The 14,766-nt window shown below is 36.7% G+C and overlaps 1 protein-coding gene across 1 annotated transcript in view; it reads right to left on the bottom strand.

Annotated features, from left to right (window-relative positions):
* Positions 1-113: 113 nt before the first annotated feature.
* Positions 114-14,766, bottom strand: part of RRM1 (ribonucleotide reductase catalytic subunit M1) — a 35,319-nt gene continuing 20,666 nt past the window's right edge. The window contains exons 11-19 of the mRNA XM_072794358.1: positions 14,358-14,437; positions 13,495-13,696; positions 10,281-10,430; positions 9,857-10,078; positions 7,855-7,931; positions 4,950-5,085; positions 4,007-4,102; positions 2,746-2,934; positions 114-738 (exon numbers count right to left, since the gene is read on the bottom strand). Coding sequence (XP_072650459.1) covers positions 550-738; positions 2,746-2,934; positions 4,007-4,102; positions 4,950-5,085; positions 7,855-7,931; positions 9,857-10,078; positions 10,281-10,430; positions 13,495-13,696; positions 14,358-14,437 — 1,341 coding nt within the window. The 3' untranslated portion in view covers positions 114-549. The remainder of the gene's footprint in view (positions 739-2,745; positions 2,935-4,006; positions 4,103-4,949; positions 5,086-7,854; positions 7,932-9,856; positions 10,079-10,280; positions 10,431-13,494; positions 13,697-14,357; positions 14,438-14,766) is intronic.

The following is a 14,766-nucleotide window of genomic DNA, read 5'->3' on the forward strand; positions in this document are numbered from 1 at the left end:
AGAATCTAAGTAATTTTTTTTTAAATTTCTTCCCTGAACTCTCAAAGAACAGAAATTTTTTTTTCCAAATTTGACCTTTGTATGAAAATAAATGACAAATTTGGTCTCACACAATCACTTAGAAATGTTTATTTCAGAATGACCTATAGGACCTTATCCAGAGAAAGGTCCTATCAGCACTTCTCACAGGTTAGGACTCAGTTTTGCGTCTATGGACTCACCAGTCAAAGCAGCAAAACCATGTCTCCTTATGAAAACTGAGGTCACCAGAAAAGGGGTGCCAGGTGGGCAATGAAACCCTACTCAATCATTCCTTATTTGCAAGGTGACTTGTTTTGCACTCCTAAAACTTCTACTTTGATTCCCAAAATACCAATTTTTAAAATCAACACTTTCACACTATATAGAAACAGTACTTTAAATTGACTGATCCTTTTGCTGCAATGAGATCCAGCAAAGCCTTAGCACTTCAAACAAACCTACAATGCCTATCTATGCTCAAGAAGTAGTTTGTCTGTGAAGAAGTGCTGGTCTCTTCTAAGCCTTTCCTCAGGACCCACACATCAGACACTCCTCTCTATTCTCCAAAGAGCACACCATGGCTGCTGTGTTCCTTTCCTTCTCTTCTTCTTCTTTTGTTGCCTTCTCCTTATCTTTCAGCTTCTCCTTATTTAGAGTGAACTGGATTGGATTTGCTGCTGGTCGTGTCCTTAAGTAATACATCCCAGTCTTCAAACCCTACAAGGAAGCAAATACAACTATCAGAAATTGTAAGAATACAAAACAAAAAAAATCGTAAGAACACTAGACATTCAAGACCAATGTTTAAAATACATTTCCATAAACCACGTCAGAATGTTTTCTAAACTTGAAATTCCAACTCCTCTAGGAAGCCTTCTCAAAAATGCTTAAAGGAAGAGTCAAACAGTATTCCAAAGGCAAGGAAAACAAAGGCAAAAATGAACTATTGAGACTTCATCAAGATAAAAAGCTTTTGCACAGCAAAGAAAACAGTCAACAAAACCAAAAGACAACTAATAGAATGAAAGAAGATATTTGTAAATGTCTTCTCAGATAAAAGGCTATATTATATACCACTTCACACTGGTCAAAATGGCTAAAATTAACAAATCAGGAAACAACAGATTTTAGCAAGGATGAGGAGAAAGAGGAGCCTTCTTATACTTTTGGTGGGAATGCCAGCTTGTGCAGTCACTCTGGAAATAGTATGGAAGTTACTCAAAAAGTTGAAAAGAGCTACCCTACAACCCAGCAATTGCACTACTAGGTATTTTCCCTAAAGATACAAATGGAGTGATCTGAAGGGGCACCTGCACGGCAATGTTTATAGCAGCAATGTCCACAATAGCCAAATTATGAAAAAGCCCATATGTCCATCAACAGATGAATGGATACACACACACACACACACACACACACACTGGAATAGTACTCAGCCATCAAAAAAATATGAAATCCTGCCATTTGCAACAACATGGATAGAACTAGAGTGCATTATGCTAAGTGAAATAAATTAATCAGAGAAAGACAATTATATGACCTGACTCATATATGTGGAATTTAAGAAACAGCACAGAGGATCATAGAAGAAAGGAGGGAAAAATATAACAAGATGAAATCAGAAAAGGAAACAAACCATAAGAGACTCTTCATCACAGGAAACAAACTGAGGTTTGCCAGAGAGGAGGCGGGTGAGAGGATAGGGTTACTAGATGATGGAGGGCATATGATGTAATGAGTGCTGGGTATTATATAAGAGTGATGAATCACTGATCTTTATCTCTGAAATTAATAGTATACTATATGTTAATTAATTGAATTTAAACTTTTTTGAAAGTCCACTCTTCCTTAAAAAAGAAAAAAAAAGAGACAGTATATTACATTCCTTTTATCCCTAAAAAAGCTTACCTCTTTGGAAATGTCAAATATTTTTGTTCTCTAGGTTTTGTATTATGTGTATGACTTCCAAGTTTGCCTATGACAACATGTCTGCTTTTTAACTATTTAGGGAGCTAGACTGCGTCTCTATAAAGAACAGATGATGACTATTTCAAGGATAAAGATCATCATATCTTCTATTTGGTATCCTCAGTCTTAGTACACAGGATGTATTCAATAAATGTCTCTTAAATTAAAAAAATATATATACATCTATATAAATACCCAGCAGACTGCCAGGTAAAAAAGGATAGAATACAGGATTATAGGACTTTACAGCTGGCAATGCCAAGGTAGGTAACTGGCATTTATACTGTAGATAGTTAAAGTGGGGAAACAATGGATGTTTTTGAATAGTGGGTTGATAGGCATAAAGTTTTACTTTAGAAATGATAGCAGTGCACAAGACAGCCTGGAGCAGATACCAGAAACAGGGAGATCAGTTAAGAAATTAAGAATAATGGCAATGGAACAGGAAGAAAGATATTCAAGAAATAGTAGAAAGGAACAACCACCACAACTTAGTGAGTAATTGTATGGAGAATAAGGGGAGAAGTGTAGGTAACTCCAAGGTTTCAAACCTAAGAATGAAATAATCCCAAAAGAAACAAGGATATCCAAAGTGAGCCCCTGATCTGGTACAAAAACCATGATTTGGTTTTAACATACTGGATTTGAAGTGGAAGAACTGCTAGATGGCAATATTAAGTAGCTAGAATACAAAACTGTTCCAATTCCAAAATATCCCAAGCAGGCAACAAGTCCTCCTTGATTTCCTCTACCAACCTGCTTCCAGCCATAGAAGTGCATACTGGTGAGTTTGCCATAGTTAGGCTCAGCAATGTGGATGTTCAAAGACTGGCTTTGATCAATGAAAGCGCCTCTTTCAGCTGCCATCTTAAGAACGATTTTCTGGGAAATTTCCCACACAGTCTTATAAAGTTGCTTCAGGTCATCAGGGATTTCTGGAATGCTCTGAAGAAGGAAAACCAAATGTTTATCACAGTCTGGCTGAAGAAATCAGTATAATTAACATAATTAACGACACAAGGGTCTGGCCTTAATTCTTCCTGCCAGATCTGACCATACCATTCAGTATCATATAATATGATCCTTATCAAGTTTCCCAAGACTGCTCACCTCTGCCTTGGAATGACCAACAAAACCTCATTTAACCAACAAAGTATCTGGCTGGTGGTAATGATTTAAGATCCATTTCTATTTGGATTATAGTCAAAACATTCATTGTTTTAGAGGTACTTAATAAAAGATGGAGCTAAGCAGCAACAAATGATCCTTGAGTTTTACAGAAAACACAAGTAATCAGGACTGTAACTCACAAGTAGAAAATCAATGGAAGCAATGAAACGAACCTGTTTCGGAGTCAATAGAAATAATGTTTTCTTGGGTCTAGGGTTAATATGCCATCAAAACATACAAACTAGCTAATGCTACAATTTCTGTCAGCAAATATAGAAATGTTAGAGAAATCCTTCTCCGTTTTGCCAAGGAAACAAATGTTTAGACAGAGGGCTCCATCTACATATAAATACTTCTTGATTCTCTGCTGCAAATATTCTATTGTTAAACAATATCTGTGGCTCTGTTTTTCGGACTTTGAGTCTTCAGTCTCCACTTTTGCTTTTTAATTAAGTTTAACTTTCTAATTTCACACTTTATATCAGTGGTCCCCCAAACTTTGATGCATTTTGGAATGACCTAGGGCATCTTTAAAAAATAGTAATGCCTGGCTCCCATTTCCAGACATTCTAATTTAATTGTTTGGGAGTACAACCTAAGCTTCAAAATTTTTAAAGCTCCCACTGATTCTAAAGTACAGAGAAGTTGGAAACTACGCTTTATATTATTGCACAAACAAGACAGTAAAAGCCTAGCTATGTGAAGATGTATATAATCCTAGCACAACAATGCAAAGGTGAACATAGCCTAAATGACCACAGTGAATAACCTTTCTCTCTACTGCATGGGATAAGTGAGAAGGTACCAATGTAGCTTCTAAAGAACACACATGATTTTCATTCTGTACCTGGATAGAACCATTGCATGCAATAATCTGATTTTTCATCTCTTCATTCCACAAGCCCCGCTCAGTAAGATCCTTTAGTAAGTGAGGATTCACAATCTGAATAAAAAACCAAGATGTCAAGGAATAAATAAGAATGACAGGGCCTAAATAGGATCACAGGCTTGGAGCTTAAAGTAAATAAGATCACTGAAGAAGTATTTAACATTAGATTAGTCGGTAAATTCTCTATCTTGTAAGACTGAGAGGCCCATCCTACCAATCAAAAGTTATATTCCTTTAAAATCTTGATCTGTAATTCAAGAAACATAATATTTGCAAAAGTAAAAAGAACTAGCATTGCCTAAAATGGGTAAATCTATGGGGATTAATTCCCCCTCCCCCAAGTAAGGATACAATAAATAGTTAAGAAAAATTAGTAATGTATCCACTCCAAACTTAAAGAAATTTATTTCAGATCTGGAAATTCACAAATAAAAATCTTTTAAATTAGTAGTTCTTAACCCTAGTTGCACATTAGAATTATCTGGGAACATTAAAAAACACTGGTCCTATCCACCAGAAATTCTAATTTGTAAACAAGGCTGAAAACAATTGTCATGGTTCCATATACTTTTTGCTTCTATATACATCTTGAGTTATTATCGACTTAAACATCTGAAGTTACAGTGCATATAATTATGATTACATAATGGTTAAATATGTGAACTCTAATATCAAGAAGTTACTTTTCTACCCAACCTTCAATCATTTATTCTTTTCACAGATATTTATTGAATGTCTATTATCAAATAACACAGAATAATATTGGAGATGAAGATGACTCACTGTATCAAAGCTTTGCACCCATACTAAGCAAAAGAGACATACCAAACATGAGTTGGCATTTACTCCTAACATCACGCTTTTGCAAGATCTCCTGTAGGTCCAGTCGTAATCTTCTCACCTGAAATTCTCCTGATAAGACTCTTCGAGTATAGATGTTGCTGGTATAAGGTTCAATGGACTCATTATTTCCCAGAATCTGAGCAGTTGAAGCAGTAGGCATTGGGGCAATAAGTAAACTGTTTCTTACACCATACCTAAAGAAAAGGAGATTATTAGGTGTTGGTACTAAAGCTATAATCTGCCAGGAAGGTAGCTAGTTAAGTCACTGGGGTAAATGCAGATGCTGTGAGTGACATAATACATGCATTAGACTCACATAATGACTTGAATTTAACCGCTATAGAGACGCAACTTCACAGTATGGATGATATAGCTCACCCCTCTCCTAAACTCCTAAACAAAATTAGCACAATTTTACTGCTGGCGATTCTTATCACACTATGACTTATTAGCACTTGATACACTAGCTTCCCCAAGGAAATAACCAAATGGCTGTTGAAGAGTCCTAATCAGGGTACATTCATTCAATCCTCATTGTTTTCTAAGTGCTCATTTGATCACTGTGCTAAGCCCTTTCAGGAAACATAATGATGTGAAAGTGGTCAGAATCGGACATGTCACCAAAATTCTCCAAAGGGAAAAATTATGCTCAAAGTATATTCCTGACTTCTATTACTTCTTCAATCATAAGTTCCTAGAGAGGAAGGTTAACATCTTTTGACTCTACTCACTGACAAAGAACGTGCTTAGGGAAGAATATACTATCTGAACACTGAGAAATCTTCAAACTGCTCTTAGCTCATCCTTCAAAGCTCAGCCTAAGAGATGACCACTCTAGGAACATCTTCCTGACCAGGTAGACAATATTAAAAATAAGTACTAGTTATAAATATTTCTCCTGCAAACATTTTCTATGACCTGTACCTTTATATATATACTTTACCTATACTTCATGTCTTACCTTACTTAGTCTTAAGTTTCTCAAACATAGAGTTTATCTTTCTTATATTCTATACCTCTGGATTTATACAGTACTTAGCTTAAAGCTTCATATCCTAATGGAATCTATACAACTGAGATCTTAATCTCACTTTCTCACTTTCTAGTTTTGAGGCATCAAGCAAACGATCAACTCACTTCATGTCTTTCTTCCTCAGTAAAATGGACAGTGATTTCCTGTCCAAAGAAAGGAAAATGTTTTGAAAAGTCATCTATACAGGACATACCAAACTATGGAATGCTCTGTAACCATTAAAAGCATTAGGTAGATCTGCATGTACTAGGAAGAAAAGATGGCCAAAATAAATCACTAAAAGTCTTAGAATATGTCAAGTTTGATCACAGTTTTAAAACAAAACTGTGCATCTCTAAATGTACTGAAAAAGGTCTAGAAAATGTTTATTTCTAGGAAAAGGAATAAGTTGGCTTATGTTTTGTAGAACAAGTAGTTGGCACAAGAGGATTAAAAAGAACTTTCACCTTCTGTTTTATTTCCATATTTGAACTTTGTTATTCATGTATTAATTGTGAAATGCTAAAAAGTTATGTATAGAAAAATATCTATACAGTATTTGGAAAAAAAAATAAAATACAGGTCTTTTTGTAAAAGTTGAATTTGTATGTAAATATACACATTCAGAAGAAATTCTGAAAAATGAAAGACAAAGATATAAACAGGATTTTAGGAGGAGGTCGTACTGGGATAATTTTCATTTTTCTCCCTTTCACACATACATTTTCCTAGTTTAAAACATTTTTTTCCTAGTAATAAAACAATTTAAAGGCAAATAAACAAATTTAAGACAAAAAGCAACTGCTTCCTCCTGTACACATCACTTTGGATATGCATTAACCCAGAGAGGATAGGCTCATGAAGAAAGTAAAAACAATTTATTATTCACTAAGCAAAACATTTTCCCACCTTTAAACCTTTTATGTTTATTAATTTGAAAAGCCTTAACAACCTCAAGATTTACATTTTTCTACCACACAATTTAATACATTAAACTCCAAAAGCTCTTCCAAAATCCTTAACTTACTCCTAGGACAATCAATTCAGCAAAAGTCATTTAGGAGCCCAGTAGAGTTAAGCAACAAATAAAAGTGAAAAACATATAAAAAGCAAGCACACTTGGAAATATGAAAGTTTAATGAGAAAAAGAATTGCTTCATCCAGGTAGTTAAACCCCTAAAACATAACCAGCTAACAATAGTACCTACCATTTATGAGGGTGGGCGGATGGGGGAACTAGGAGGGCACTTGATGATGAGCACTGGGTGTTACACTGTTTGTTGGCAAATTGAATTTAAATAAAATATTTTTTTAAAAATGCTTTCATTGTATCAAGCAATTTGTAGGTTACTGTTCATACATTTATCTTACAAAGTATTTTTACAGAAATAGTCCTGTAAGACGTGGTCTATGTATACAATGGAATATTACTCAGTCATTAGAAACAACAAATACCTACCATTTGCTTCGACATGGATGGAATTGGAGGGTATTATGCTGAGTGAAATAAGTCAATCAGAGAAGGACAAACATTATATGGTCTCATTCATTTGGGGAATATAAAAAATAGTGAAAGGGAATAAAGGGGAAAGGAGAAAAAATGAGTGGGAAATATCAGAAAGGGAGACAGAACATGAAAGACTCCTAACTCTGGGAAACGAACTAGGGGTGGTGGAAGGGGAGGTGGGTGGGGGGTGGGGGTGACTGGGTGGCGGGCACTGAGGGGGGCACTTGACGGGATGAGCACTGCATGTTATTCTATATGTTGGCAAATTGAACACCAATAAAAAATAAATTTATAAAAAAAATAGTTCTGTAGATAGGTCATTTTAGCCCCATTTGAAAGAGAAAAAATGAGTTTCAGAAGTTTAAATAACATGCCTAATTTCTGAAAGCCAGAATGAGAACCAACCCTCCTTACTTCAAAGCTACCTTACATCTCTTTGCTTACTTTGCAATCTTTTCCTTGAGAAGTTTCCAGTCCCATAGTTCTGTGGGAGTAACATTCCACATATCATACTGAAGGATCTAGAGAACAAACAATGCAAATTTATGATAAATCACTCTATAACAATTTGAAACCATAACAAAAACCAAATGACTATCTGCCATGCCCCACAACCCAACAAATGTCTTCTAGTAGAACTGTCCAAAGGTCCAAAGATTTCCCTGGACAAACTTTCATGCAGTCATATTGATCAAAAGCAGGCTAAGAAAACTGGTAAAGGCTTAGTTTTTCCCCAAATCCCTGCTGTGAGCCCTCAGAAGATCCGTATTATATCTACAAATCAGGAAATCCCAATATTCATGTAAGTATGTTGTTGAGATGCATTCTCTTTTTGTACAGTAAAAATTCCATCTTTCTTAGTTGCCTTGATTGATTTATTTAGTTATTAAATACCTGTTTTCAAACTACTAGTTATCAGATTTCCTAAATATCAGCAGGAACACCAGGACTAAAAATAACATAATATTTTATTTTACACTGAAGAGACTCATACTACCAATAATGAAGGCAGTGTGGGAAGCAGATTCTAAGACAGTTTCCAAGTTTTGACTCCCTGGTGCCAGGACATGTACAATGTCCTCCTGAGTGTGGACAAGAACTGGGAATGTGGTGGATGTCACTCACATAATTATGGCAAAGGTGAAAAGTTTATGCAAGTGTAATTAACGTTACTTATCAATTAATTTTGATTAAAGAAAAGAAAGATTATCCTGGGTAGACCTCACATATCAGATGAAAACCCTCAGAAGAGCAATTGGGCTGGGGCCTTCCTGAAATGAGAGATTCTCCCTCCTACTGGCTTTGAAGAAGCACAATGTCATGGGTTCTACAAGTACAAATGAATTCTGTCAACAACCAGATGAGCTTCAAAAAGGACTCTGATCTCAAGAGGAGACCATAGTCCTATCAACAGCTTTAGTATAACCTTGTGAGACCCTAAGAAAACCCAGCTAGGCAAGCTTGCATCCTTGACTCAAGGGAATAGAGATAATGTATGTTGTTTTAATCTAACTAAATTTAGCAAAAGAAAACTAATATAGTTAGTATTCTTCTTAAGTCACTTTTACCAATGACTAGTTCTAAATAAAACATTAAAATAAAGGAGTGTCTGGCTGGCTCAGTGGGTGAAGCATGCAACTCTTGATCTCAGAGTTGTAAGTTCAAGCTCCATGTTAGGTGTAGAGATTACTTAAAAATATAATCTTGGGGCAACTGGGTGGCTCAGTCAGTTAAGCATCTGCCTTTGGCTCAGGTCATGATCCTGGGGTCCTGGAATCGAGCCCCACATGGGGCTCTCTGCTCAGAAGGGAGTTTGCTTCTCCCTCTCTCTCTGGCTCTTCCCTCAGCTTGTTCTCTCTTTCTCTCTCAAATAAATAAATAAATCTAAAAATAAATAATACAATAAAATAAAATCTTAAAAAAAAACATTAAAATAGAGTATCCTTTTTACTCTAGAGAGCAAAAGTACCCTATTAGTTTCTTATGGCTGGTATAACAAATCACCATAAATTTGGCAGCTTAAAATAACTAAAATTTATTCTCTCATAGTTCTGGAAGCCAGAAGCCCAAAATGAACATGTTGGCAGGGCCACACTCCCTCCACAGGCTCTAGAGGAGATTCTGTTCTTTGGCTCTTTCAGTTCTAGTGGCTACTGGCATTCTTGGGTTCTAGATGCATCACTCCCACCTCTGCCTCCATGGTCATGTTGCCTCCTCCTCTTCTGTCTCTCACAAGGACTACTGTCACTGGATTTATGGCCCACTGGGGTAATCCAGGATAATCTCACTTCAAAATCCTTAATTACATCTGCAAAGACCCTTTTTAAATCCAAAAAAGTAACATTCATAGGTTCCAGAGATTAGGATGCGAATATCTTTTTGAAGACTACCATTCAGCCAACTATAGGAACTCACAGGCAAAAAGAAATTTCATCCATATACTTACTCCTCTGCTGACTGGAGAACCTTCATAGGTTTCATATGGCCCATGCTCCTTGGCCAGGTCACAGCTGGCCTCCAAGGCTCCATAATAAATGGTTTCAAAGATTTGCTTATTCAGTAGCTGGGCTTCTGGACTCTCAAAAGGATACCTCATCAGAATAAAAGCATCTGCCAGACCTTGTACCCCAATTCCAATGGGGCGATGGCGTTTATTTGATAAGCATGCCTTTGTGCCAGGAGATTTAAAGAAGGAGACATTATTGAACAGGAGAGGCAACAATCTGTACCAAATAATAACATGCTCTCTTTTTATCTGTTTTCTCACATCATTCCAATGATAGCCATTTAAATGATGACTGGCAGACCATTATAAACTCCCTCCAACTTAATTTCAATAATTACCAAGAAGCAAAGACCTCTATTCATACCTCTGGGACAGGGTAATAGTTAATATCAATAATTTTATTCAAGTTTCGGACAATGACTTTGGTGACTTCAGCCAGCTTCTTAAAATCGTATGTGTGTTCTGATGTAACATACATATTCAGGGCCAGGGAAGCCAAGTTACAGACTGCAACCTGGAATGCAATGAAAATGGGTCAAGAATCACACAATTTTTATTTCTTCCCCCTGTGTCAATGACATCATGTAAGCCTCTAACACTATAAAATTTTTATCTTTACCTTCAACCTCTTCATAATTCATTTCTAAATCCCAGTACCTATTCACATGTGAGTTGTAACATGGACCAGTGAAATAGATAAGACAGAGAATCTGTGTTCCATAGTCCAGACATACCTCCCATCGTGCTATAATTTCTTACGTGTATCTGTCTGTCAGTAGATGTGTGCTGTCCAATACAGTAGCCACTAGTCATATATAGTTATTTTAAAAAAATTAAAAATTCAGTTTCTCAGTTGCACTAGTCATGTGCTCAGTAACTACCAGATACATTTCCATCACTGTAAAAAGGTCTTCCAAATTATACAATCCTCCCTTACTCTCACTGAGATTCTGATAAGCCCCTAACAACAGGGGATCCAAGTTTGTGAATTTTAAAAAAGCTCTTCAGGTGATTTTCCACTACACTACACTAGGTGGTAAACTTTTTCAGGAAAGAATTGTATTTAATTTACCCTTATATTTTTTAGTACTAGTATCACATCTGGTATATAAAAAATGCTTAATAATGTTAAATGAATACACTTTCTTTTTCATTTTGATTATGACTATCCTAACCCACAATCTCAACTCCTCTCAACTAGACTCTCTCATGCTCATCGTACCTACTCAATTCTGCACGTTATGCATGTTTAAAGCACAGCTCAGACTACACAAGTCTAATGAATGCAAGGGAGAGAAATAAGGCAGGAAAAGACAAAAGGGTTCTAGGAATAAGGACAGAAGGAGTGCCATTTTTAAACAGAGTTGACAAGAAAGACCTCACTGAGAATGAGACATACGAACAATGAAATGAAAAGGTAGGGGCAGCCGGGGTGGCTCAGCGGTTTAGTGCCACCTTCGGCCCAGGGCCTGATCCTGGAGACCGAAGATCAAATCCCATGTCGGGCTTCCGGCATGGAACCTGCTTCTCTCTCTGCCTGTGTCTCTGCCTCTGTGTGTGTGTGTGTGTGTGTGTGTGTGTGTGTGTGTGTCTCACGAATAAATAAATAAAATCTTTGAAAAGAAAAAAGAAAAGGTTAGACGGCAAGCCATGTGACTATTTGGCGGGGGAGAGCATTTTAACAAAGTAAAAGCATAAATCCTGATGACAGAGTGTACTTGATATATCTGGAAATTATAGGGAGGGAGCACAGTGAGCAAGGAGGAAACTAACAGTAGATGAGATGGGCATACCCAGTTGTGCATGAACTCAGAGCACTGTAGGAATTCCGGATGGAAATGAATAAAATACCAATACATATTACAACACAGATAAGCCTTGAAAACATACTAAGTGAAATAAGCCTGATAGAACAGACCACCATATCATATTATATGATTCTGTTTATACAGAATGTCCACAAGAAGCAAATCCAGAGGCAGAAAACAGATTAAGAGTTGCCAGAGATGGGGAAGGAAGGCAACTGGCAAGCTACTGCTAATGGATACAAGGTTTCTTTCTGTGTTGATGGAAAGTGTTCTAGAATTAGATATTAATGACGGTTACACAACCTTGTAGATATACTAAAAAACACTGATATGTGCACTTAGAAGGATGAATTTTATGGTATGAGAATTATATTTCAATTTTAAAAAAGAATGAACAAACTCTGCATGGGACGGAAAGTCAAAGAGGAGTGCTGTGTGGAGGAATGATATGGTCTGATTTGTGTTTTAAGAGGGTCTCTATACCATAATCTATCCTGTACAATAGTTACTTGAGTATGGTATATTTTCTCCAATAATGAATTATAAGTTTCTAAAGGGCAGGGCCTGAGCCATAATCATTTACATCCCAGAGCACCTGGTACAGTGCCTTACCTATAGCTAGTGCTCACTACCTCTGGCTAAATTAAACTGCAGTATGTTTAATTCACTTAATCATTTTCTTCCCCACTTTTCATTTGTCATGTTTTTTAGGTCCTAGCAGATGGTATCTGCTCTTTCTTCCTCATCTCCAAAGTTTACATCCAACATCCAAGCAGCCTGTCATCCAAAAACTATAATAATCTCCATAAGCTAACCTCCAACTTCCTTTCACAGCAAGACACTCAATTATTACCAGAAACAAGAACTATCCTTCACATCCCAGCCTTTTGAAGCTATTTTCCTTTTTGGAACTTATGAGGGCTTTCTACTCTGTGACATGCCAGACATTTCACCTACTATCTCCCCTCCCCCAGCCATAGCCTATCTCTCCATATACCAAACCATAATGTATTTGCTCCATCAAAACAAACTTACTTGACATTCTCTGCATAAAACCTATTCCCGTCTCAGATCTGACAGGCTGTTCTTCCCAAATGGAAAATTTTTTCATAAGATTAAACAACAACAACAAAAAAAAACAACTGGTGTGCCTGGGTGGCTCAGTTGGTTAAGCATATGCCTTTGGCTCAGGTCATGATCCCAAGGTCCTGGGATCGAGCCTTGTGTTGAGCTCTCTGCTCAGTGGGGAGTCTTCTTCTCCCCTTCCCTCTGCTCCTTAGCTCATGCTCAATCTCAAATAAATAAATACAATATTTTTTAAAAAGCAAACAAAGAAAACAAATCTATGTCCTATTTCTAGCCTTGCCTCTTCTGTGAATTGCTTTAAAGATTTGAGATTAGAATTTTACCTCACCATTTACTGAATGGACTCTCTACCTATTTACATACTTTAATTTGAATGAACATCCTGATATATTCTCTTGTGTTTGTCTTAATCCACCATAACTGAACACTAAGAAAAGATTATTACAACAATGTGTGTGTAAGAAAAAAGTGATAATCTTTTCCACATGGTTTAGACTGTAAGATATTTAAGGGCACAGATCACACGTGTTCTTTCCTTTGTCATCTCTATTTTAGTGCCTTCTACTTACAGCAAACTATGAAAACTCCCTTCCCCCATCTCAAGTGAAATCAAGTGAGGGATTCACAAATAATAACTACCTAAGATTATTCTCTCAGGACTTGGGCAGAAGTTTGTCTACCTACCTCATCTTTGCTGGTATACTCTACTATTTCTGTGCACAGGTTGCTGCATTTGATCGTTCCCAAGTTCTGCTGGTTGCTTTTCCGATTACAGGAATCTTTGTAGAGCATGTACGGGGTACCTGTCTCTGTCTGAGACTCAATGATGGCATACCAAAGCTGTTGAGCTTTTACAACTTTGCGGACACGACCCTGTTTCTCATAACTGAAAGGCAAAGCTAATATTACTTTAAATATTCCCTAAGAAAATCTTTATTGTAGACAACTTGAAGACACTAAGATATAAAATTATGAAAACTCTTAAATGTTTACTATGTTTTGCTAAGAGAGAAGGGGAAAGAAAAGGAATAGGATATTCATTTTACTGTGGCTAAAGCTACAGAGGAAAATCAGGCAGCTTTGGACCCATTTAGAATATACTCAAATCCCACTATATCAACAATACCGTTCTTAAGGAAGGAATAACATCTAAAGTGGTCAAATCTACCACTGTGCTATTATTTAATGAACTACTGACACGTGTCCAAGCTGTTCTTGGTTTCTGTGGGCAATATAAAGCATAACTAATTCAATCAAATGTACTGTATAACAAAACAAAATAACCCTTTACTTTCATTTTTATAAGTATCGATTAAAAACTAAAGCACCAAAGTAAGTCCCAAAGTTTTAAGAAGGAAGATACAAACCAAATTTTGGTGAAGATTCAGGTAGCAAATCTGACCAAAATAAAATTATTAATTACATTCTCTCCTGCATATTTCTGAAGATTCCTAGAAACTGCCTAATGACTGATGTTTTGAAATTTGGATCCCCCAAATAAAAGAAACACATGGTTAAAAATTATTACTTTCATATTTTTACCATACCTTTCATATAGCTTTTCAAATTCCTCTCCCCAAACCTCATCCAATCCAGGACATTCATTTGGACACATCAAAGACCAGTCCTACAAAGGGAAGAACTCATAAGAGACTTCAAATAACCAACTGAGGGCAGCCCGGGTGGCTCAGCGGTTTAGCACTGCCTCCAGCCCGGGGCGTGATCCTGGAGACCCAGGATCAAGTCCCGCATTGGGCTCCCTGCATGGAGACTGCTTCTCCCTCTGCCTGCGTCTCTGCCTCTCTCTCTCTCCTCAATGTGTTTCTCATGAATAAATAAATAAAATCTTAAAAAAAAAAAAAAAAAAAACCAACTGCATAGTCCATTAGGAATACTGCAAGGGATAAGATGGCTTCCATAGACTCTCTTGGGAATCTGCTATAGAATTAATCATTT

This window comes from Canis lupus, chromosome 23 (genome assembly GCF_048164855.1).
Source record: "Canis lupus baileyi chromosome 23, mCanLup2.hap1, whole genome shotgun sequence".
Taxonomy (NCBI): domain Eukaryota; kingdom Metazoa; phylum Chordata; class Mammalia; order Carnivora; family Canidae; genus Canis; species Canis lupus.